Source organism: Penicillium griseofulvum (genome assembly GCF_001561935.1).
Source record: "Penicillium griseofulvum strain PG3 chromosome Unknown contig_16, whole genome shotgun sequence".
In the NCBI taxonomy this organism is placed as follows: domain Eukaryota; kingdom Fungi; phylum Ascomycota; class Eurotiomycetes; order Eurotiales; family Aspergillaceae; genus Penicillium; species Penicillium griseofulvum.
The window spans coordinates 90450-115325 of record NW_024467439.1 but is presented as its reverse complement, the minus strand read 5'-3'; the positions used below and the strand labels follow the sequence as shown (position 1 = coordinate 115325).

The window sequence follows — 24876 nt, the reverse complement described above, 5'->3', positions numbered from 1 at the left end:
GTAGTCCCTTAAATGGTAAATGCTGTTGCAAATGATTATCCGAGTGACATATAAGTGGTTAGCTGTTAATATGGAATGATATCACTGCATCCAGGTAAAGGAAAATATGTTAAAGGGTATATAGGGGACTTAGTAGATATCGTATGTGTTGGTAACGTCAACGGATATAGCGTTGGCTATTCTAGGACTTCTAGTGTTGTTACTGGAACGTACACAACTTTTCTAACCGTGAAATCTAGTGGAAAAATATATTGTCAACAACAAGCGACCTCGAAAATTATCTTCTATCAATCATACCAAAAGGGAAATCAGAATGATTTCCGATTTTATTTTTCCTCCCATACGGCAATGAACTTGTTCATCAGTCCGGTGCTGATGATATTGGGTATTTTGCCTAGGGACGGGCTGTCCCTTTGTGTCTGTGTGGTTTCAAAACGTGGCTGTCGATACTCATGGGTTGTGTTTCCACCATAGCGATATTGAAAAAAGGACAGCAATTTGATGGCAGGATTTTTAGAGGGATCTGTGTCGCCTTTTTCTAGTCGCTTTACCCATTCGGACGGGGGAATAGGTGTGAATCCCACCCCGGCCTCCTTCATTGCGGGGAGCATGTCTCTAGTCCAATGGAACTCGGTCGGGTTGACAATATTGTAAACCAATGGTAATTTAGAGTCATCGGCGAAATGCATTTGGTTGGTAGTAAGCGAAAGTTCGGCAATTGTCTCGGTGAGATAATCCACCGGTATCCACGCGCAGGTCTAGCCAGGTTAGAACACATATTTCAAGACATCAACTTGGGGGAAGACTAACTTCATACAGTTGAGGCAGTACATCGATAGCACGCGCGGACTGAATGGTTAATGGCATGGCCTCCGTGTTTGTCCATATGCCATGGACACTATCACCAACGATTTGCCCAATGCACAGAATACTGCTTCGAGCACCCATTTGAGCAGCTTTGCCGATGATGAGCTCACTAATGAGTTTTGAACGTGCGTAGCCAGTCCTTGAAGCATGATTGTAGTCAGTTATGAGACTCTCGGCAACATCTGTAGTTACGGGTGCTCGGCTAGCAACCGATATAGAGGAGCAAAATAGAAACCGCGCAGGTTTAGATTGTTCAACGTCTAGCAAAAACTGAATCAAGTTTGATAGACCCTTTATCTAGTCCTCAAAACTTGAAAGCCCGAGGTTGAAATTAACCGACCAGGCAGCGTGTATGATTAGAGAAACCGTTTTTTTCATGATTCCAAAAATGGCAGTCTCTAGGCCAAAGTTATTCTTGCCGATGTCGCTGTATAGGGCAATCACTTTGGCTGATGAATCTTGATCAAGGGAGAGTTTCCGCTGTCGCAATGATTGAATGACTCTTGACATTGCATCCACATCGTCTAGCTTTCTAACGGGGCAATAACCGATCTCAACATGCGATGACTGCGCCAATTCGGCTAAAATATGGGCTCCCAGGAATTCAGTAACTCCAGCCAAAATCTGCATATGTAAGCACGAGAAGAGCGGGATATTAGGGCTAGAGTTTCACCCACGATTCGATGGCTAGAGGACTTGGGCATATTCGCAGCGGGGGAGGTCAGATTCGTGAACTGGGAATATTTCTCGACCCATGCACTGATTGTAGAGGTATCATCAACGGCTTCCAGGCTAGCTCCCACTCTTGAATGGTAGACCAATTCGGCGAGACGATTGACCGATCCATGGTCATAGATGACATTTTGGCCGATAGAAGGACCGTTCCCACCAAGATTGAAGTTCTTTCGGATGAAGACCGATAATTGAATGGCATTCAGACTGTCAAGGCCAGATGCAAAGAAGATCCTGGTTGCTACTGCGCAGTCGGCATGGGAGGAATTAAAGATATGGTACTTGGGGAATCTCTCTGAGACGATGCAACACATAGTGGAAACCATCATTGAGAGTCAGGGTTGGTATACCCCATACCAGATTTTATAGTATTAATCACAGTGATGCAGGTTCATTGGTTTTAACGTAAACCTTAAGCTATTCACAATACCTAAATTGGCAATTTCCGGCAGGGCGGGCGATCAGTTTCATTTAGCTTGTGGTCTGCTGTACGGTGGAAGTGGTCTTCGCGAGAATATATCAAGAAGAGTTCTCCGATCTCATAATGTTTTTGACTCTACACAAAACAATATACTTGGACTTATGTAGAAGAGAAGAGGGGAGGGGATATAAAGATGGACTATGGAGCACATAATTATCGGCGGCAGTTATGACAACGTGAGAGTTCAACAACTAATTTAGACATGAGCTAACTATCTTAGTACTTATTCGAGAATTCTAGGCAGTGTCAGTGGTTGGAAGCTGAGTTTGCAAGCCAGTGTATTTCTGGAAAGTTCCCGTAATGCCTGGGTGGTTGAGACAACAGCAGAGTACTTTGTACATATTAAGGAACCAGAAAATGGATGCTACAGAGGTTATGAGAAGGACGGCGTTCATCAAAGCCATAAGCATTAACAGCAAGTTAAATGATATATAGCCTAGTCCAAGTGTTCATGCCGTCAACACACACGCACAAGACCAGACTCTCTTTCGTGTCCTCCAAAATGTACTCCAGGTCAGAGCTTTCGGGGCTTTAGATTGCTTTGACATGGTCAACTACACCGCATTTCCACTCATTGGACTCCAGGTAGATGGTGTAATGGTCGTTGGGGGACGGTCCAGTAGATAACTGCTGGCCATACTGCCAGAACATGTCACCGCCCATTCCAGTGGTGGCAAGGCTGGTCTTCTGCCAGTCAAGTGAGTCAGAGCAGTGGTCATCCTTAATGCCGTATTCTTCAAATATGCATGGCTTCCCAGCAGCTTTGCAAACAGCAGCATGGGACTCAACCCAACCGTTGCCCCAGGAGTTGTTAGAGATGCCCCCTTAATCCTAGTTAACTACTGCACAACCGAGGCATGGATAGGGGGGTTTTCACTTACAATCAGCCACGTATAAGTGGAATGTGCCGAAATCAATATCCGGGATAGAAAGAGTCCTGGCGAAGTCATTGCCTTCGTAGGTTGTATAGGGGTAGGAGTTATCTGAGCCGACGGTCAAGCCCATGCCCTCTGTAAGATATGTCAGTATTGTAACAGATTTACGTCAGCAACAAGAACATCCATACCTTCGCCAGTAGTCACCATATGGTTAGAGTCGAGGGATTTGATATAGGCAGCAGTCGTTTTAGCCCAGTTGTAGATAACGTCAGTGCTGCAACCCTGGCAGCGGGCCTCGTTGGCCAACTCCCAGGCAAAGATGGCAGGGGAGTCTTTGTACCGAGAAACCACAGCCTTAATATATGCCTTGTAGACATCTTGGATCTTGGTGTTAGTGTACCACTCGACCTTGCTACCACCATAGACATTGATGTAGGCATTCATGCCACCATAGTCGTTCCAGTTGTTGACAAAAGGAATGATCAGTTTGATTCCGTACTTCTCCGCTGCGGAGACCACATAGTCAAGGCGCTGTAGACCATTCGCACCGGTGTTGATAGTGGTCTTGCCGGTTGATTGGTCATGGTGCTGGAAGTAAACAGTTCCAGAGCCCGGGAGGCTATTCACATCATTGAATCCCCAGGTGCGAAGGACCTTGAGTCCTGTCTCCTGGAGATGCTTAAACACGGAATCGACATCCGCATTATTCGTCAAGAATGGGAGCCAGTACGCATTGGAGCCAGCGAAGTACTTGGTCTCGCCGTTGATGTTGAATTTCAACCCATCGGCTTTCGGGAACGATGTACTGCCGGGACTGGTAGGAGTTGTAGTTGTCACAGCCGAGGTAGTGGTCGAACTGGACTTGGTTGACGTAGCCGACGTAGTCAACGTCGTAGTGCCTTTAGAGATGGGGGGTTAGCTCTCCGGATTGCCATTAACGTACATCATGAATCTCTCACCAGGCTGGCAGTTGCTGAACCATTCGTTCATGTAAATGCATGACCATCCAGGCTGACAGGTGGTTGGGCCGTTGTAGGACACGCCTCCACACTGTCCCCAAGGGCCTGCCTGGGCTGATACATATGGTATCATACCCAATGCCACGACAGAGGAGAGAGCACGCATTGTGAGAAATCTCCGGTTGATGATGGGGTGATGTGTTGACTATGAAGTGAATGCTGTGATGGGAAAAGAAAAGTCCCAGAATCAGGAAAAGGCCGTGCCTTATATACCCCAAAGCCACAACATGGACACTCATTCCGGGCAATATTGAATCCTATTCCAAGGCCCTTCCAATGTCACACGATACCCGTTCGGCAGTCATACCTCCAGTCTTCACGAAAAGGACCAATCAGATGAAGGGTTGAAAAACTTGGCATATGCTAGTCTGATTGAACTACTCCGTACGGGCGGAGACCATAATCGGATCCCTTCCTAATCGGGAGTAGGTGATTTTCCAACGCTCACCCCACTGGTACATACGATTATCGGGAATTACTTTGTGCCGCCGTGTCGTTTTCGGATAGATTTAGTCTAAGTCTAAAGAAAGCCTAGACCTAAAATGACTGCAGAATCACCTGGATTCTTCTTGTCCAATCCGACCTTGTCGCTCCGAATTGACACGGTGGTGTATAGTTGACGTACCCCACGATCCTTCACGGCTCCCCGTGCTGAAAGCAGATGAGTTTCTTCACAGCGTAGTGGTAAAATCCGGGGTGAAGTTTCTGGGGAAAGATCCCAAAAAAAAATATGAGTTAGTTACTGGTGTCTACCTTACGAATGCACCCTTGGAGATATTCGTTAACACTTTTGGCCCCTTACATCAAAGTTGCTCTATAGATAAGAATTATATTTGCTCCCTCATTAAACCTGACACTCGGGTTGCAGCGGCTTCAGGAGAAGCTACGAGTGTCTCACTAGAGAAACGCTATTTTCTAGGTTAACTGCAATTGGAACGGATGTCCGTCTCACCAAAATTGAAGCTCGCCAAACTATTCGCCCTACCGGCTCCTGACTTCCTATTGTGGAAATACTCTATTTAAAATCGCACGTTCAGCGTTACTATTTCCAGTTTGTCATGTATCTAAATCCCAATATGGAAACATCAATCTTCAATGAACTATATTCTCATCTTCCTGTGCCTTCTCATGAATTTCAAACTTGACACACTCACTCTCAATATCACCGTTAAACATTTGAAGAATGCGAGGACCAGAATTGCCCGAAAACAGCATTCTGCCACTCTCATCGCTACGCCGAATCAAATCTTGACCACGGGTAAACATATCCTTTTCGTACATTGCCAGTGCAGCTTCGAGCTCTACCTCCTCCACGTTTGCCAATGCGGTGTTTTTCCCGCAGTGACGTACAAGACTCTCAGTTAACACAACTGCATCGTACATGCTACAATTGACACCCTCGCCAACGAAGGGACTAGAGGCATGAGCAGCATCCCCTAACAATGTAACACCAGGAGCCACAGAGCGATCCCAGCCAACTTCTTCGGGGTCGATGAAATACAATGGCCAAGAACGGAATGGACCTTCTGCATTTTCCACAAATCCCTTCACGCGAGGTGTCCACTGTTCAAAGAACTCATTGGAAGACAGAAGACGGGAACGTATTGTCTCGGTGGTTTCGCTGGGATGGGCGTTGACAGAGCTCTTGTGATAGAAATCTTCAGGTGCGACCAGCCCAAAGTAAACCCGATAATGCCCATCGGATAGCTGTTGCACCGCTATCATCTTCTGTTCGCCTAACACAAGCATGTTTCCAGGTCCGACTAACTCATGGGCGACGGCGTAGCTCGGATTGTTGTGTGAGATTCTACCCTCGATGTAGAGTTTGCCGGAGTACTTTGGCTTTGCGGATGTGAGCTAGTAAAAGCATGTTAGGTACATTTAAGAACTTGCGTAGATTCCCGGATTAATACTCACCAGAGGGCGGACCTTGCTCCATGTACCATCAGCACCGACAACAAGTCGGAACCCAGTAGCAGAGGAACCATTTTTGAAGTGAATGATGCATCCATGATCACCAACAGTCTCCTCCTTACTCCCTCCTCTCTCGACGGATTCGACACTATGTCCCCAGCGAATTTTGTGTGGAGGAATCGATTGGAGCAGAAGATGGCGAAGTTGCAAGCGATCGATCTCAGGACGGTCCCCTACATCACTGAAGTTGATGATTGTCTCTCCAGTTTGGTCGAGGAGACGGAAACAGGCAGCATCCCAGCGCGCCAGCTCGCTGCTGAACTTGTCGAACAAGCCCGCTCGTCTGAGGGCTTCTTGGCCAGAGTCTTTGTGCAGGTCCAGAGTTCCACCCTGTTCGTTCGGGCCTGGTGTTGAGGATTTGTTTCGCTCGAAGACGACATAGTCCGTAATACCATTAACTTCCAGTAGCCGAGCAAGGACTAAGCCGCTTGGTCCGCCGCCGATAATTGCAATTGATGGAGGTGCTTCCATTGCTTCTTTCGTGGTATAGGTGCGGGATAAATGCGAGGTGCTATAAGATGGATGGGTAGAACGAGTGGCTATAGAAATTGATGCAGTTGGGTATAGGTGACTATTTATAATCAGATGCGGCTTTGTTACGGCTTTTGGGATCTTGTTCAATGGTCCACTTGAACGGATACTTCGGCCCAAAAAAATCTCCGGCCGACGAAACAACGATTGGATAAGGCCAAGCATTCTCAGTGGGGATTCTATAGATACTGTTTTCCCAACAGTCAAATTCCCGAAGTTTTGAGTCGAGATGACACCGTCGGGTTGCACACCGGAGTAAATTCCGACATAAGCCACTCTGATTGGCCCAGAGCGGGAGCCTCCGGGCTTAGCCAATCAACAGCTCGTATTTCGGACGACATTCCGAATCGCTCTCTTTGCTCCCTTACTATCTTGACAAATGTAAAGTCAGGTATATTAACAACCGGAATCCTATGGCCTTCCATTATGGAACCTAAATTTGCTCGATTTGCGGTAGGTTTTTCCGTATCACCTCCTAGATGGCCACTAACTCGCACAGTGTACCTTTTGCCGACAGAAGAAACTAAAGTATTTCACACCCACAAATCAAGTTTCTTCTAGTTAATATTGCTAAACTATTAAAGATGCTCACGGGAGTTCCCGAAATGCAGTAACTGCAAGCCGTGGCCCGGTCGCTGCGAATATTCGCGAGATAAATCGACCTACGCCCACACAACTCCGACTCCCAGTCACATGTGAGATTTAACAATCTCAAGAGACTTGTTTAAATAGCTGGGGCTAACAATCCTAGAACAAGAGACTCAGCAGAGGAAAACAACATCCAAGGTAGACTGGAGCGACTTGAGCACACAGTCCAGCAGTTGACAGATTCTGTCAATCGAGCCCTGCAGTCAATCACTCCCGCACCACCTCAGACAAATCCTGGGATACCGAAGCGAACTTATCGACACGTTTCTACAGAAAATGGGGGTTCTGAGACGAGGCTATACGTTGGCCCCTCGCATTCTTTCTCCTTCCTGAAGGAGGCATCGGCCAACATTGATGCAATCCGTCAATCACCGGGCAGTTCTACTAGTCAGAGCGCGCATTTGGAGCTTCAATACCTCTCCGGTCAATTAACCACCACAGAAGTTCAGCAGAACAATGCAGAAGATTCGACTACGTTCTATATACCTTCAAGGGCAACCGGCTACCGCTTGATCAGCAGTAAGATTTCGTTCTTCAGAGACACGGATGATTACTATCACTAACCTTTGAACACCAACTTAGGATTCTTAGAGTATAATGAGCTGGGTGAACCTTTCTTCTCCCTTCCATCAGACGATGTCATGAGACAAGTGGTATTTGAACCCCACAAAGTCCGTGAAAGGGCATGGATCGTCTACTTCAATTACATGATGCTATCCGTCGCCTCCAACGAGAATGGCGAGAATGGCGAAACGAACAATTTTCGACGCAACGTGCAACTCGCGCTGAATGATAGCCGTATTTTCCTGGAACCACGTTACGCCAACGTGCAGACTCTATGTCTCCTGGCAATGCATGGCGAGGATTATGCGGCACCGAATCTATCCTGGATGCTGTTGGGACATGCATGCAGGCAGGCCGAAGCTCTGGGATTACATTCGCCGGGTCATCAGGATTTAGACTCGCGACAGCAACGACTCTGTCTCTTTTGGTTCCTTTTCTTATTAGACAAATCATGCTCCCTCGCGTTCGGCAGACCGGCTTTTCTTCCCACGGCATTGTATCAGAATGTCCCCGTGCCAGACCAGTCTTTCTTGCTCAAATTCCACCCGCACGAGCGTGTCGGATTTGGGGATGGGCAGGTGTCTTCATATGGCTCGCGCTTTGGTGCTGAGGTAGTTACACGCTCTATTCAGTGGGCAAAGCTCGCAGGGTCGGTTGTGGATCTTCTCGCAATGGATGCCTCAGTACCTCGAAAGCAAGAGATTCGATCAAGCCTCGAGGCTTGGTATTTAGACACCAACCAGGTACGTTGGAAATCTTTCAATGAGAGAAAGGCTCGTGGTTTTGATATTGGAGAACAGTCCCTCAGAAATATCTTGGACGTCGAAAGTGCTTTGGCAACTGCCAGTCAGATCCGAGAAATGACATTGGGAATCAGCACTACGAAGTTTCAGTATTTACATTCCCTGATTCTTCTGCTCCAGGGAGATGAGTCTTCCTCGACTCTACGCCTTTCGTCTTCCCGCGAGGCCATCTCTACCCTGAGCTCCATGGTGTCGAATTGGGCCTCTGTGTATAATGGAGTAGTATGGTAAGCACGCAGATCATAGCACACAGGTATTTGGTGCCAGTCGCTAATACAACCCGATAAGGCAACTTCTATATTGTCCGTTTACCCCTTTCTTCGTGATATTCGGAAACATCGTCCACAACAATAGCGCCCATGCCACGGTCGAGCAAGATCTAAATCTTTTATCGGCCACGGTAGACTACTTCGCAGCAATGAAATTGCAGATGCGCTTGTTGGCTACTCTATGCTCCAGGCTGCAGCACACTGCGTCTGCTTTCCTCCAACTAGCCCAGGTTCATGTTTCTCGTTGTGCCTCGACACAGGCTATTGGAAAGCCCGCTGAGTCATTTCAACCGCCTGTACCATCGATAGACAGCCATTTCCAGCACCCTGCAGATGTAATGGATGTTGATTTTGGGGAATTAGACGTGGCCAACTATCTCGAATGGTTGCCTGCAGATATGGGCTCCCCATGGCCTATGTTTGGCGCTGATCGACCGCAGGTGTCTTCTTCACGTCTTGGTGATAAGAGACCCATTCCAGGTGATATATTTGATTGGTTCTCTTGGGACACTTATTATTCGGGGACTGGGACTTGAAATAGGATGTGTGATTTGAAATAATTTGTCGAAGACCATGATAGTAAACTTCATATACCAATATATATCACCACATGGTCTAATTCATAACTAAGACACGAATACTTTAAACTCATCATTTCGTGAAGCCAATTGCGCCAATTTTTCAGAAATAATTATAACAACAACCGAATTAATTTTAAAAGGGCAAGAACTTGTTGTTGACAAGGGAGGTGAAAGATGAGCGAGAGATATCTGATACTTTCTGGTTTTCCTTCTTGATGCATTAATTGCAGCATCATATCAATCAACTGGGCTTGTGGTTTAGTGGTATAATACTCCCTTAGCATGGGAGTGGTCCAGGGTTCGATTCCCTGCAAGTCCAGATCTTTTTTTGCTTTTGGGATTTCCACTCGGCTATGGCCGCTTGCCGAGACGCTAAGGCATAACCACCGCCCTGCCAAGAAATAATAGTCCTAAGCGTACATTATCTTAAGGCTAAAGATGTTTGGATAGCAAATGTCATCTCTTTTCTGTTATAATTAGGCCTAATTCGTACAAGTCAACTCTTGGAACCTGTAAGCCCTACGAACTCTGTGGTTTGTCAGGGGAAATCAAATATTCATCTCCACCCCTTATATTCAGCCTTTAGCCCCCATAGCCCCCGCGTCCTTTTCCTGTCTAAAGTATTTTTTTTTCCCTTAATTTTGATTCGCCCCAAATGCATTATATCTGGGGCTGGGCCTCCCAATTTTTGCTTTTATGTCTAGCATCAGCCGTGTTTGCAGAAGATGACCCGGACTATAAGCCATGGTCAAACTTCCGGCCTAATAATGTTACTGGTCTCAATCAGCTTTATAGCTGGGTTGGATCGTAAGTTCTGCTCACCAAGTTACATGAGATAGGTAGTTGACTATGTATAGTTACTACAATGGGACCACAGAAGTCGAACTGAACCCAACAATCGGATATTCACAAGATGATCCGGTGTGTCCGAATCAGAAGAACCGCACCACAATCCTCAAATTCGAATCACAGTTGGCGATTACACAACGAGGCACATACAACACAGGCCTCAACTCAGTTAATTTATGGTTGATCATGTTCCCGCCGAATCAGAATATATCCGAACTGCCATATCAGAATGAGATCTTTGGACACAGGAGCAAGATCATGTTCCCCCTACTATCTTCACCGTGAGTCACCTACAAGCTAGTCTGTCACTTCTCGCAAATACAATTCTCATTCGACCAGACCCACCTGGAAAAACAGGGAGAATACAACCGTGCACGATCGTTTCAACATGACTACGACGAAATACCGCGAATCTTTTACTCTCAAGGGGGTAGTTTATAACAACATAGACCGCTCTGCCAGCGCATCCCTACAGTACGATATAAATACGCCTGCTTGCAACTCCACCCGCGAGTACGGGAATTGGACTATGCGTGTTCCCGAGAGACCATCGTGGGACACGGAAAACTGGGACGACTTCGATGTACCAATTATGAGGGCGGGTTTTAGTGCGCAGGCGGCGAGTCTGGTCATGGATGGGTCTTTCGTCGCGTCTCCATACCTTCGAGAAAACGTCTCCAACTACATAGGGCCTCAGATGGTTTCTAGGACTACTATCCGTGGCAACATTCAAGTTCGCTTCGACGGTATTTTTGACGCTTATCATTCGGATATCCTCGATATCAACTCGACGACCCCCGCTTGGCTGCGCACTGTCGGGTTTGGAAATAATTCGTTGAATATCGCGGATTCATCGGGAGAGCGTCATGTTCGATCTGCGTTGTGGAGTGCTCTGGGAGTTCCTTTCCTTGTTGCCGCTATTATCTATATGTAAATGGAATTTCAACAAATCTTGCATGATATGACGGCCAGGAGATTCTGAATATTGTGGGATAGGGCCTTTTATTTGTGGTTGACTTCATAAGCTCGGGTGGGATATTGGGTTTTCTCTAATATCTAAGCCGAAGGTCGATCATTTCGCGTACCTAAGACCTAGTAAATAACCGTGTAAACTCTTATAAAAGTGAGTGTTGTCCACTTATTTAGCAATGGTATATTTTACAGTTTGTATTAACGCTAGTCCCTAGCATCACGATTATTCCTTTCGTTCATAGCCTACAGGCTAAATCTCATACTAATGTAAGATGTCCGCATTAACATTTTTAACAATTCGTCGTGGGAAAAGCTGTGCTGGGCTTTCAATTGTGCAAGAACAGTTGCCGAACGGGCGTTAGTTGGATTTTGAATCTATTCTGTATGACGTTAATAATACATTGACTCGTCCTTAAAATTGTCACAATCCTTCTCAGGGTGCGATGGCCTGTGATATCGAAGTTCAACTTTGGATTCCTCGGTTCGGATCTTCACGTCGATACAGTCGACCCGAGCACTTTCAGGGATGATATTACCCTGCCTCACCCCATCTGACTCCACATGGACCAATCTCTTCAAGGACAGAGTTGTCGCAGATACCCAGTAGTCCTTTCCTGTCCACTCATCCAATAAAGAACATATGTCACGACGCACTTGCCAATTGCGACATTTGGCCGCAGACCACAAAATCGCAGGCAGCAAAGAAGCTCTGTAGACAAATATCGACAATGGGACATCATTAGAGCCTGACCCTGCCAGGATATGTGCCAATTCTGTAATACGCTGGAACCGGTCTAAATAACGATCATATGTCATCTCATTTGGGTTGCGACTCGAGGCCACAGCCAGCTTGATATCAATGATCCCGCCCCATAATGCGATGAGTTTAAGCGTATCGCAGTCATCCGGTGCTAGACTCTTGGCCTCAACTAGAGAAGCCATAAGACGACTTCCCCAGAGCCGAAGCTTCCTCAATGCCACGGCTGCGCCACGCCCGATAGAGCCTGCAGGTTCAATGCTAAATCCACTAGGAGAGCTCTCGAGGATCAGGCGCCCGACAACCACCACAAATTGCTCAACACGGTGCATTTGGTTAATACCAGTGGAAGGCGGAGTCATAATTTTTGGTGGAGCCACTGCAGTGTTCGGCGAGACCCAGTGCTCATCATGAAAGAGTTCGGGATCCTCTGCCAATAGCTCGGGATAAGTGCAAATAGACCAATGGACATGGATCTGAGCAAACAACTGTCTCAGTGCCATGCCAGCGGGACCTTCATCTTTGTCGATGTCCCATTCTTTGAAAAGTTTATATCCTGAAACAAGGTGATAACGAGAAGCAGCGAAATTGCCCTGGAACATAGCAAGGGTGGTCAAAATGACGCAAGTGACGAGCACCACATGTTTGTGTGTTCGGCTTGACTTCTCCCGTAGTAACAATTCCCGAGCGAGACTTTCTCGAAGGCAGGTGATCGCTTGCGTAGAATGATGAAGAGCCAGAAAATTTTCCCGTTTTTCAACAGGGCTCGGTTGGACTCGTTCAAACTGATGATGATATGCACCAATAGCAATCGCAGCATGGCGGACAGCAGGATGCTGTTCACATATCTGAAGGACTAAGCCATCCCAGAATGAGTTTTGGAAGTATTGCGAACATCGAACCGCCGTGCGTTTGCGGTAGAAATCCAAATGCCATCGCTCGTTCCAAGTGAGATCGTTCTGGTGGACACTGCTCAAGGGAATCGGAATAGAAGCGGCAGATGGGTCGATTGGTAGGCTGGATCTGCTTTGTACAGCTGTTTTTTGGTGGTAATTGATGAGAGCATTGGCTTCGGAATTACGCCATTCTCGCGTCCTCTTATCGATGACCTGCAGGTAGCCATCGCATTGCCTGCCTGTGCTTGTACATTTGAGACATGCCGGCTGAGTTTCGTCACATTTTTTATGTCGGATCCTTTCCAATATTAGTTGGCAGGTCACAAATTGTCTTTGGGTAACTCACTTGCACGTTCGGCATCCTGATCGCGAATTCGAATGCTCCGATCTAATTTTTCGCTTTGATTGTTCTTCGCCATGCATTATTCCGTGTGTTTTAGGATACATCAAAATGTATAGGTACCAATGTACCTAGTATTTAGCCGGAAGTTCTCGGATAATTGACGTTCTGCGGATGATCTGAGGTGAAGTTTAAGACTCCACTCTTAGCGCGATCAACTTAGCCTCACCTGGTCCATCGTTCATCACGTCTGTGGTGATCCTATCATCTCCCGTATCATCAAGTGCAATCAGGTATGTGTTTGTATTTCTCGCTTCAATTCCAAGGTTTCGACGAGAGCTCACATACAATATATAGGCTGTGAAACCTCGGAAAGTCTTATCCAATCACGTGCCACGATTACCATTCCTACCTTGGAACCTTCTAAGGTTGGCCGAATCACCATGACTTCAACCTCCGTTTTTTAGCGATCACGTTGACTCCGATTCCACCCCCTACCTCAGATCCCTCAGATGGATAAAGACCAGGCCTAGGATGAGATGTCTTTCACTTCCCTTATGTCCGCCCTTCCCGTAGACCGTATTGTGCGGACCTTTTCACGCTTTAAAAGCCTACGGCTTGAAGCTGAGCAGTTACTGAAGTCTCTACAAGAGAAGGGAGATGGAAACCAGTTTATCGTCGTCCTCAATCTGTCGGCACGAACAATAAAAAAGCTCGATGAAGAGCATCAGAGCAGTCTAAGGGGCATTAATTATCGCTTTCAGTGGGAGGGGACGACAGGGCTGATCAAAGTGGTCCCGTCAGAGCGTCATGACGGAATCACAAATCAAATCAGTCGAGCAATCGACATGAAGCTTATTGCAATGGGACTTAGGTGGTCAGAGATGGTCTGGACTGGAACATCTACATATAAGCCCACCGCTGGTGCAGGTGAACAGGGAGACCAAGCATTCTTGCCACCAATTCGCTGTCCCAATGGGCTTCCCAGTGGGTCATGGCCGACTTTTGTAATCGAGACAGGTGTTTCTGAATCCCTCCCTCGGCTTCGCGAAGACGCTTAGAGATGGTTTATCATTTCCCAAGGTCTGGTGCGCATTGTTATCATTATGTCGATTAAGTTGACCGAAGTCACCTTTGAAAAATGGCAACTGGCCCCCACCAATGCTCCATGCCCACTCACTCGAGCATATATTGATGGACTCCGCACCCAGCCCCTCAATGTTCCTCCACTTATTACCCAGCCGATTCCCACTCAGCAGCCATACTCAGCGCAGGAGGTCTACGTCCAGCCTAACAATGTTGTCGGGGCCCCGTTAAGTATTCCATTTGCTGCTATTTATGACCGACCTCCAGGACCAGGGGAACATGATATCCTTATCAACGCCAATGATTTTCTTGAAATTACTGAGAAGTTTTTCTGATATGTTCTGGTTTGCTATCAGGCTCACTGCCGATCTTCCTCATGTGCTTCTTTACCTTTCTGTGTAATGTTAATTGAGATAGTTCTACAAAGAACCGTGCCACTATTGACCTATAATCTATCGTATTTTCTACCTACAAATATTCAGGCTTCATCCATGGATACACCAACATATTACTAATATTAGTTTCTGACCCCTGGCCGGGATGGGATATACCTACTTAGGCTTTTTTGGCGGAACTTTGCTCAGTTCCATATTATCGGAAAATAGTCGCCGCGACCCCAACGCCCCGAGGTCTCCGTGGAGTTACGCAGGGAAAGCCAGAGTTTCAACAGACAGAAATTTTGAAGTTTACTAGGTCTGCTGATGTCGAGATGAAAAAAAAAAAAAAAAAAAAAAAAACTGAGGGGCAAGATATTCAGGCGCAGAATAGTGGGTATTCAGGGCATTCAGGTGAATGAACTAAAAGGGCTAAAGAATAGGGCCGCAGGGGCCACTGTTGAAAAAAAAAAGAGTAAAAACACACAGCATGTCTTAAGTTGGTGGTCACCGAACGCTCACGGTTCGGGCATAGGCGGATCGCCGCTCTACTTAGGACACTAATGGCGGATGGATATTCACCTACCTCCATATTCCTTACCTGAATATTCAGCGCGTACAGCACAAGGTATATTTCCTATTATAAGTAGAAAACTACAAATACCCTTCTTTTCCACTTAGTTTTTATCTCTTTAGCCCCGCTTTATCCCTGCAACCTTAATTCGTTACTCTAACCCAACCTGGTGTTACAACCTGCCCCTGGACTGGCGAGCTACACACTAGGCCAAAAAGATTACTATATCTGACCATTATATTTGAGCATTATGCTTAGATATTCCAGGCTCCGATATATATAGTGCATGACATGACACCTGACTTTATTATGAACGAAATACATACTATGTATAACCTAATATGAAAACACATAGCTAATATTATAGATTTTGGCGAGTATAGTCACGATAAAACCTTAACAAGTGGTACTACTACGGATATAATCTAGCTACAGTAATCGTTACTCATAGGAGCAGAGAAGTAAATCGCTAAATAATACCTTCATCCTAAGTTTTATCGAATTATATCTATAGGCCGTTATTCTGCCGGATATTAGAACTTGTAATGCCTTTCTCGAGTAGGCCGTAAGAAGAATAGTCGGTCGGACCGAAGAAACGCCTGTAGTCGAGACTATTTAAGGGATTTCCTGTGGAAAATTCGCCACTGCTGAAGAAATAAAATTTTTTTTTCTTAAATTCCTACTAGCTACTAGGGTGATGATTAATATGGTCTATATTTCCGTTATTTTAGATCAATTGGGGCTAATACCAGATAGCATACCGTAGGAGAACTAAGTACTGAGATTCGTCCCTAAATAAATAAACAAAGATAGCGGTATGGCATTTTTATTAAGGTGGCTTTATGCATTTGCGGGTTTGAGGGTTTCGGGTTGCGGGTGGTATCTCATACCCATTGCGGGGTTTGGCGCAGTATAATTTCTCCTATCTTGTGAAACACGTTGGAATTTATGGGCGGCAAAATTGCGCGGCATATTGTAACCACATATTCATGGATTCTTTAGCCGTAGAACCAAAATACACCATTAGCCGTTTGCGGAAATGTGGGTTAGGTTGAGAGCTGCTCATTGTACCATTTGTTTTGCCAGAAAGCAGTCGAGTGATCTCATTTTGATGAATATTGCAGGCCGAGTCACATCTAGACAATGACTAGACTCTTTGGAGAATTGAGACAGTTGCCAGTGTCAAACTACAAAGTATATTTCAATTCTTGTAATTTACGTCAACTAAACTGGGGGCTTAAGAATCTGTCTAACGGCATGTATCGGCGTGGTGATTGGCTGAAATGCTTGTGCTTGATATGATCCGGAACCCCCTAAAACGCGGGTAAATTCTAGTCTTACTACATACACACTACCCGCTGTCTGTTACTGCTAGACCTGAAATATGGTTGGAATTTACACCAAATAATTGAAATTCATCACTTCTATCCCATTCGGCATCATCCATTCACAAAGTCTTCACAGTGACGACCTGGACTGTTAATAATTGGTCAGTTCATGTACAAAGCAAGTTGATATATTTTCTCCGAGGTGGGAATAAAGTTTGATATGCTATTTCTAGCATGGCCTCATGATTTAATGCGGCCCACCAGTCCCAGGGTCACATCTAAAAGTCCAGTTGTGTATAAGAACCTTGGAAAATGAGGTCATATGTAGTCAAGAAAACTTCCCCGTTGATCAACCCAATTACTCAAGGCGGCCTGGAATCCAAAGCCAATACGTCTGTAGTTACTTGTGGCTGGCTGATATTCGAAGCCAATTTGAAGTCTCCATTTTTCGTTTCGAACCATTATGGATAGGGTCGGGACTCGTTATAGCGGGTTTATTGGATTGCCTGCTGCAGTGGACTTGTAGAACAGATATTCCCTGAAGTGTGATCAATAATCGTGAATGATTGTGAGCTGAGCTGAAAACATCACTTGGCTTAGCATGTTTTTAACAGTATACTTCCCACTAGGGAGGAGGAATGACAGAGATTTCATTGAGTTCAGACTAGATGCTTCAGCATTGATTATTTGATGTACCTTATTATCTTTGTCAGTGATTCCAAATATCTATACCATGGGTGCGTGTAGATACTGATAGATGCATATGCATCATGGTTTCGATCTGGACATCACATCCTTGCTTATTCCGTTGGTTTTCAACAAAACAAGGTAGCCTTCTGAACTTCCCATATTAATTGACTGATTCATTTCGCTTCCGAAAAATGTTCCAGAAAACTTGATTCTGGGAAGAAAAGGCTCTCTCGATTGCATCTAACTGTTGTCATACACACAATTTTATGTAAGGCTTCCAGTTATACCTACTGTGTTGCGCGGTCAGTACCAAACAATGCCATTATCAGTGGCGAAAAAGATGATCTTCCCATGGACATGCAATAGCTCTCAGCTCGGCTCGACCATGCAGAAGTTGCAGCTACTTCATATTGACGTGATCTCTGTAGCGTAGTATGACACTTTATCATGAAGGAGAGAGTGTGTGTGAAGGGTACAAAGAAAGAAGCTCCTTCTCCAGGCCGGACTTAAAAAGGCCTTGCCAGCATCCAATTGACCTTGGTTCCTGTCATAATTCTCTTATCTTTAATATAGGCAAAAAAAGAAAACATACAGACATGACTTCATCATCACATGGCGTGCCTCTGGCTTCCACTTCCCTTCTCGGTCTCCGGCCAACTTTGGATGTGCCTGAGCAGGATGCGACCATGACCAAAGACAGAAGTTTCAGTCGAAAATATCAGAAAGTCACTAGGGAGACTACTGGAGAAGACACCACGCTCGCCGATGTAGTCCACTCACTTGCGCGTCGGGGCAGCGATGACCTCACGGCCTCTCGGGTACGTGATACCGACTATGCTAGCCTGTTGGAGTGGATTAGGTGTGAGAGGATGAGGAAGCTGCCGCCCGAAGGGAGTGGCTATGACAAGGCTCTTGTGTGGGCGGCCTTGTTCATCGAGCGTGTACATTCCTTTGATCTAGGAATTGAGCAATTTGCAGGAGACAGCCACCTCGCTGCCCAATTATCCTATGGTTACTGTATGAGCCTGCTGGAGGTGAGCAAAGTTCGCTGATTTGAGCCCATTAAGTCCTTTCACTGACCACAAACGTGCAGCTGGGAGAGGAAAATGCCCATGCCCTTATGGACCTATTTGGATTTTTTTACTGCTGCTCTGATGGTCTTGGCAACCTGCTCGATCGTGCAGAGCTCTTTGTAGCTTCTTCAGATATCAAGGACCAACTCATTCTTGCGTTGGCCGACCTTGTCACTCTCGTTGTCAGTGTGGCCCGGCACTTCCATCGGTCGCTACTTGCCTCAGAACAAGTATCGATCGATATCTACAGCACATTTCCCGGACCGATTGACAGTTTCCGAGGTCGTTGTGAGCACATTTCAGAATTGATGTGGCGTCATCAATTGATGCGAGAGGGGTTTGATGGCGATAAAGGTAAGACTGCTTCCCAGTCATCAAAAAGCCATCTAATCAACTATGCTAATAATTGACATAGCCATCGGAATCGATGTTTTGAAAAGATGGTTGCAGCCCGAAGACCCGGTGGTTGCCGATGCTGGTGAAGCCCCGGTTCCCTCAGCCCAAGAGCGCGAGGAGGCTACTTGCATGTGGGTGAAGCCGTATCTGACGCGCTTCTTGAAAGGTGACGAGCAGGTGCTCTCTGTCACCGGCAAGCCGGGCTCTGGTAAGACAGTTTTGTCGACTGTGATCGACGATTATCTACAACATCCCGTCGGAGGGACAAGATATATGCCCATATCCGCATCCATCAGTCAGTTTTTGTTACTCTTAATTCTACCCTCTTGCTTTCCTAACCAGCCGTGCAGATGGTCGGATTCCCGCCAACACCACCCCGAGCGCTGTCGCCAAGACTATTATGTCGCAAATGTTTAGCAAATGCATTGGCAACTTGCATCTGTACCAAATCTTGGTCGAAGCTTACAACCAGAGCAAACAGACTGTAGACGAAGAGGCATATGACGGTCTCCTATGGAATGCTCTGGAAAGTGTTCTCCAGATCAGGACGTCAGGCGACAGAGAGCTAGTCCTAGTCGTCGACGGCGTAGATGAGGCTAGCTGTGGGGAGAAAGCTCTCTTGCACAGACTCCGGGAGGTGGCATCCAAGGCCCCTAGTGTGAAAATGATCATACTTGGATCTCAGGCAATAGACTCGGCTATCTCCCAGACGGTGGTGCGCGTAACGCTGGGTCTCATCTTTGATGACATCGCTGCCGTCGTCCGCAAAGTTCTTGACCAAAGCCATATGTACAACAAGATGTCTAACGAGGACAAAGAGGTGGTCGTGAATCGGATCACGGAAGCATCCGATGGCTCCTTCGTTTGGGCAAAGCTGGTGGCCAAACGTGTGCGCGATGAGCACTTGACGAATGAGGCCGCGCTTTCCAAGTCTGTGGAGAGTATTACCCAGGCAGGATACAAGATCTCCGACCTTATATCCCATACCTTGCAGTCTAAGCTAGGTGAGGATACGAAGAAGATTCTGGTTTGGCTGGCCACCGCAAATCGCCCTCTCACGCAGCAGGAACTGGCTGCTCTTCTCACTATTCAGCTCGAAAAGGCCGTGGTCACCGAGAAGAGCAATGTTGACCTCCCTCACCTCTTGAAGCCGGTCGCTTCGCTTGTTTTCTTCCACAACGACTTTGTCTACCTTAGGCACGCACAGATGCGCACCGCTATCATCGATACCTTTTCGAAGGGCAAATTCCTGCTCGAGGTCAAGGACAGGCATGTGGATCTCACACAGAGACTCCTGCTGTACGTGAAATATACCGCGACCGACAACCATGAACCCTCCTTAGATCTCCTGAATGGGCGGGCGACGGAACACTTGTTCGAGAAACATCCTCTGTTGGACTTTGCGCTTCGTTACTGGGCAGGCTATGCTAAGATTGCGTTTGGGTGCACCAGCAATCAAGAGCTCACCATTGCAAGTAAGGGTTTGCGATCTGTATTCCCTACAAGTTCCTCTGTGCCACTCCTGGAGATGACTGTGTGGGCAAGCAAGGCGACTCCGCTGCTTCGGTCCATTCATGGAATTCAGACCACCCTGTACCGCCAAATATTGGGCATTAATCACTCGGCCACTTTGCAGGCCATTATCTGTCAAGCACTATTTCACCGACAGATCTGCGATAGTGTGCCCGCCGAGAGCAGTCGGATCCTCTACGAGGCAGCAAAATTCAGCGAGAAGATGCTATCTATCCGCCATCTCATCACTATGAAGATGACCCAGTTCTTCCTGGAGGCCACGGTTGATCATGTCACTGAGTCCAAGACGGATGTCATGACCCGGCGCATCGAAATTCTCCAACTACTGGTGGAATGCCAGAAGATCCACTACGGAGCGACAAGCGATATAGTCAAAGCGACATTGACGCAATTGTCTGAACATTACACACTAATCAAGGAGAACCGTAAAGCGCAGGATATCAATGTCTCTCTAGAGGAGTCCTTGGTCGATAGTACTGCCCAGCGGAGGGGATCTCGACGGATAGACGAGTCATTACTGGTTCACCTCCACGGCCGGAAGCCCACCACTGAGACAAGCACTATTCTGGAATTGAATGGAATAGAAGAGGACGAGTTGATCACATCATCCTTTGATCTGAAGACTCTCCTGAGCAAAGCCGAGCAGCAAAGAGCAGAGGGTCACTTGGCGGACGCCGAATGCACATATGTCGAGCTATGGCAGCAAGCAAGCAAGACATATCGGCTCAACCATTCCACTGAGAAAAAAGTCTCAATGCTGCGGACCGCCCTCGAGTATGCTCGATACCTTAAAAGCCGTGGAAGAGATGATGAAGCAGCCTCTATCCTTGCCGGGGTTTGGGGAGAGTACGAGAAAGAGACCCCCAGCGCCGAGCCATTGGTGCCTCACTTGCTTGAAATTGCTCAGGTCATGAAGTCTCTGGGATTGTCTGTATTAGCCCTCGAAGTCTTCAAACACTGCGCACAAAGTACTAGCCGCCAGAGTGCCACCCACAAGGAGGTGGAAAAGCACATAAAGTCCACCTCCCGCGAAGTGATGCGCTCATCATCTACAAGCTCCATGCTGACGGAGTCAACACTCAAAGAGATAGTTTATAGTAGAGCACAGGATTCCACCACAGCGACCACAGCGCTGGTCGAAATGTACCTCTCTCAACATCGGTGGCATGACGCTACAAGCGTGTTGAAACGAGTGCTGCGAGATATGTGGCCAGAGATGTTTGCGCCCTCGATTGAAAAGGTTGTACTGCCATCAGTCCATGTTCAGTACTGCGTTGAGCTCGCAGAGCGCCTTGCAAGCTGCTATCGCTACCGCTGTCGCCCGTCCAAGGAAGAGGATATCCGGGCCCGAATCTATACTGCAGTTTGGCGCGATCGGCCAGCGTGCGGTGATCAAATTTCGGAGCGAGTCACGGTGGATCTTCTTCGTCTGTACGAGCGTACATCACAGCCCGACAAGGCCATCAAGATCCACCAGGATATATTGCATGATTATACCATGCGACTCGGGGAGGATCATCCCACTGTTTTACAAAAGCTCTGGACTCTGGCAGACCTGACAAGCCCGCAACCCATCGCAGTGGATTACTATTGCCGGATCATCCAGCTTCTGAACAAGGGCTCGGAAACCTGTCACCCGGCTGCCTTTGAGCCACTTATCATTGTAGCGACGGAGCTCTTGAAGCAAAATCGATACAAGGATGCACTGAAGCCCTGCCAGATGTTATTCGACACCCTGAAGACCCCCCAGATTAGTCAGAAATTGTCTGATCCTGGATTTGTCCAAACCGCCTACAAACACTATGTTCATTGTCTGCGCGAGACTCACAGTGACATCGCTACCATTCATGATGTGACGGTGCAATATCGCAAATCATGCATTAGCCTCTTCGGCGCAAGCGCGTCGATCACCGTACAGGCAACCAACACACTGGCCAACATTTGCCAAGAGTCCAAGCAATTCGAAGCGGAAGCGGTTCAGCTCTACGAAGAGCTATTACAGATCAAATCCAGTGAAGTTGAAATCGACCGTCAAGACATCCGCGCCACCTTGGATACTATCTATGAGCAGCAGAGTGCCTCATTGACTGCTTCAAAAGTGGATAGCATGTCGGCAACTGAGCTACAAAAGGTTTTGTCCATTCGTAGCCAACGGCTGACGTCCATCCGGTCTAGATACGGATGGGCCCACGAGGAAGCCCTATCGCAGATGGAAGAGATCGTCTCAGTCTATACCCAGCAAGGAAAGTCACAGGCAGCTGTTTCTTTGCTACATGAAGCGACAACTCACATCCTATCGACCGAGACATCCTCTATCAAGCTGACTGCGGCGGCCAAGAGTATCGCGTCTGGGTACATCGCAGCTGGTCAAATTCAAAAGGCCAAGGAGCTCGCAAACGAGATTTATCTTCATGTTATCATCAAGGAAACCATGAATACCAGCGCCTTTAGCTTTGATCAGAGCTCGAAATGGCGTTCAAGCCTCGCTTTCCTGTCTCAGCTCGAATACAGCATCCGGGAATCCGAAGACAACTCTACTACGTTGAACGAAGTCTACGCCTCCCTCACTACGGAGTACATATACTTTGAACAATTCCGTGAAGCTCTCGGTTCAAAAGCTAGCAAATTCCAGGATACGACAGCAATGGTCGCTCGCCTGCACACGTTCTTACTTAGCCGCGGTCGTCATTCGGCCGCTATGCAGGTGGCGAACCGGTATACCAACTTCTTCATGGCGAATGAGGGCACCCGCTTGGATATCGACAATAACCAGGCGAAGATATTCATCGATACGGTGCTAAAATATTTCAGCACCCATGTTTCGCGAGACTTTGTTCGCTCAGTGGCTATCGCTAGTTACAGCCGCGCAAGCCAGTTGCTTCAATCCGAAGATTACCAGTCTGCCTGTCAACTCGCATTGGCAGCAGCGAAATACATTAGTGCCAACCATGGCTACTCGTCCCAGGCGGCACTCAAGCTAGTCTTCAAGTTGGGCCTTTCCATTGCCGGCCGAGAGAATGACGTACGTCCAACAGTATCGGCCAAGAAGTACATGGCGAATGTGTCGGCGACTATTCTGCGTGATACCTTAGGATATTTCAAAGAGCACAATGTTGACCTCGCCCAACTGGATATGGAAAATGTCAATAGCTTGATCAAGGTTCTTGATAAGCAACATGACTACCACACCTTGGCGTGGGTTCTCACCTCCCTCTGGAATAACCGGGAGGCCCACGCTTCGTCACAGCCGGAACATGCATATACGCTTGCGCTCGGGCGTATGCTGGTCATTACCCGCTATCTCATCAACGATTACACTGCAGCCGTCCGACTCGCGGAGGATCTTGTCTACAACTGTGCTCGGGTCCATGGACCCCGCCACCCAAGTACCGTCGAGATGACAGTTCTCCTATCACAGATGTACACCAGCATGGCTCAAGGTTATCAAAGCCAGAAGGGTCGGCGCGAGCTGGCCTACAGGTACTATCGGAAAGCAGCCGCTTTGCACGAGAATGCATTGCGTGTATTCACTGGTCCGTCCGCGGACGACGTGGACATGGAGGTTATCTCAGGCATTTCATCCCCTTCGTCCGCCTCCAGCCCAGGCGAAAAGGCAGAAGAAGGGAAGAATGTCCGACAGCATTTGCATATGCTCAAACTTGCCGTTGAGCGCCTTGGAGAGTGGCCCAAGGACTATTCGGAGTATGAGCAGCTTAATAAGGATCTCTTCGCCGCATTCGCGAACGACCTGGAGGGAGTTGATGGTGTTGACAAATGGAATGTGCAGTCATTTGGGGCCGGCAAGGCCGAGGCCAATGATGACCTTCTCTCCTTTAGTCACGAGCACCTAGCAATTCCTGTTTGAGAAGGAACTGATCAACCTTCAAAAAGTTAGTGTCTTGTGTTGCTTTTTGTTTGTCTTGATTCTATGTATGTATTTCTGTATCGTGGTATGCAATTTACCCAATTCTCTATTCGTACAAGTCACACGCTACCACAGTACAGTCACGAGCTAAAGTAGCTTCCACTCCAGACAAGCACTTTCTATTTCAGGGTGCCACTGCTCAGACACTAATATATACCTTCTATCCATGTTACATAGCTATTTTCTACTACTTATCTTCCCGCTAGCGTACTTACTACAGCACTATATGGTGTTAATAGATATGATTCACAGTATAGACTACGTGTTATAAGACTCTTATAAATTTATTTAAAGTAAGGGTTTAGGGAAAGACATATTTATATCGATCAAATGTTAGGCAATATTACTATAGTCCCTAAAAAAGAAATTATATTACAGGAAACATGCCTTCGGACCTGAATAGCCATTAGGTGAATGGGGCCAAGGAGGTCAGCAAAAGGGACTTGCCAAATTAACTAATCACTTTTTAAAAAAGTTGCAAAAACATACAACAGTGAGGATTCGCTGGTGGTCACCCACCCAACTACTAACTCACCGGCGTGTGGCTTAAGTACGGCTGAGCGGACGGGAAGCCCTGTTTTCCACACCCTATGGTCGTATGTGCCATTTCATACGGAAGGGTGCTATCTAACTAGATTTTATAGGGGAAATTCAGAGAAGATCTTATGTTAAGTGCCAGCAGTCTATAGCCTAAGCACCGCCTAAGTGAGAAAAATAAGCGCCACTCACAAACAAA

The 24876-nt window shown here is 47.0% G+C and overlaps 6 protein-coding genes across 6 annotated transcripts; 2 read left to right on the top strand and 4 right to left on the bottom strand.

Moving 5' to 3' along the window:
• Positions 1–326: 326 nt before the first annotated feature.
• Positions 327–1925, bottom strand: PGRI_095400 (Male sterility, NAD-binding; the record flags this gene model as incomplete). Its single annotated transcript, XM_040797253.1, has 4 exons — positions 327–758; positions 811–1006; positions 1208–1491; positions 1545–1925. The coding sequence occupies 4 exons, from the start codon at positions 1923–1925 to the stop codon at positions 327–329; spliced, it is 1293 nt and encodes a 430-aa protein (XP_040649815.1).
• A 686-nt stretch (positions 1926–2611) lies between these two features.
• Positions 2612–4083, bottom strand: PGRI_095390 (Glycoside hydrolase, superfamily; the record flags this gene model as incomplete). The annotated part of the gene is made up of 4 exons (XM_040797252.1): positions 2612–2904; positions 2962–3090; positions 3147–3772; positions 3902–4083. The coding sequence occupies 4 exons, from the start codon at positions 4081–4083 to the stop codon at positions 2612–2614; spliced, it is 1230 nt and encodes a 409-aa protein (XP_040649814.1).
• Positions 4084–5069: 986 nt separating this feature from the next.
• On the bottom strand, positions 5070–6422 carry PGRI_095380 (FAD-dependent oxidoreductase; the record flags this gene model as incomplete). The annotated part of the gene is made up of 2 exons (XM_040797251.1): positions 5070–5834; positions 5895–6422. The coding sequence occupies 2 exons, from the start codon at positions 6420–6422 to the stop codon at positions 5070–5072; spliced, it is 1293 nt and encodes a 430-aa protein (XP_040649813.1).
• A 486-nt stretch (positions 6423–6908) lies between these two features.
• Positions 6909–11130, top strand: PGRI_095370 (fungal specific transcription factor domain-containing protein; the record flags this gene model as incomplete). The annotated part of the gene is made up of 8 exons (XM_040797250.1): positions 6909–6935; positions 7067–7092; positions 7234–7649; positions 7713–8724; positions 8786–9225; positions 10052–10154; positions 10205–10477; positions 10536–11130. 8 exons carry the CDS (start codon positions 6909–6911, stop codon positions 11128–11130), a joined length of 2892 nt encoding a protein of 963 aa, XP_040649812.1.
• A 428-nt stretch (positions 11131–11558) lies between these two features.
• PGRI_095360 (uncharacterized protein) lies at positions 11559–13182 on the bottom strand (the record flags this gene model as incomplete). Its single annotated transcript, XM_040797249.1, has 2 exons — positions 11559–13088; positions 13168–13182. 2 exons carry the CDS (start codon positions 13180–13182, stop codon positions 11559–11561), a joined length of 1545 nt encoding a protein of 514 aa, XP_040649811.1.
• Positions 13183–17809: 4627 nt separating this feature from the next.
• Positions 17810–24080, top strand: PGRI_095350 (NACHT domain protein; the record flags this gene model as incomplete). Its single annotated transcript, XM_040797248.1, has 4 exons — positions 17810–18247; positions 18307–18640; positions 18702–18977; positions 19033–24080. The coding sequence occupies 4 exons, from the start codon at positions 17810–17812 to the stop codon at positions 24078–24080; spliced, it is 6096 nt and encodes a 2031-aa protein (XP_040649810.1).
• Between the last annotated feature and the right edge of the window lie 796 nt (positions 24081–24876).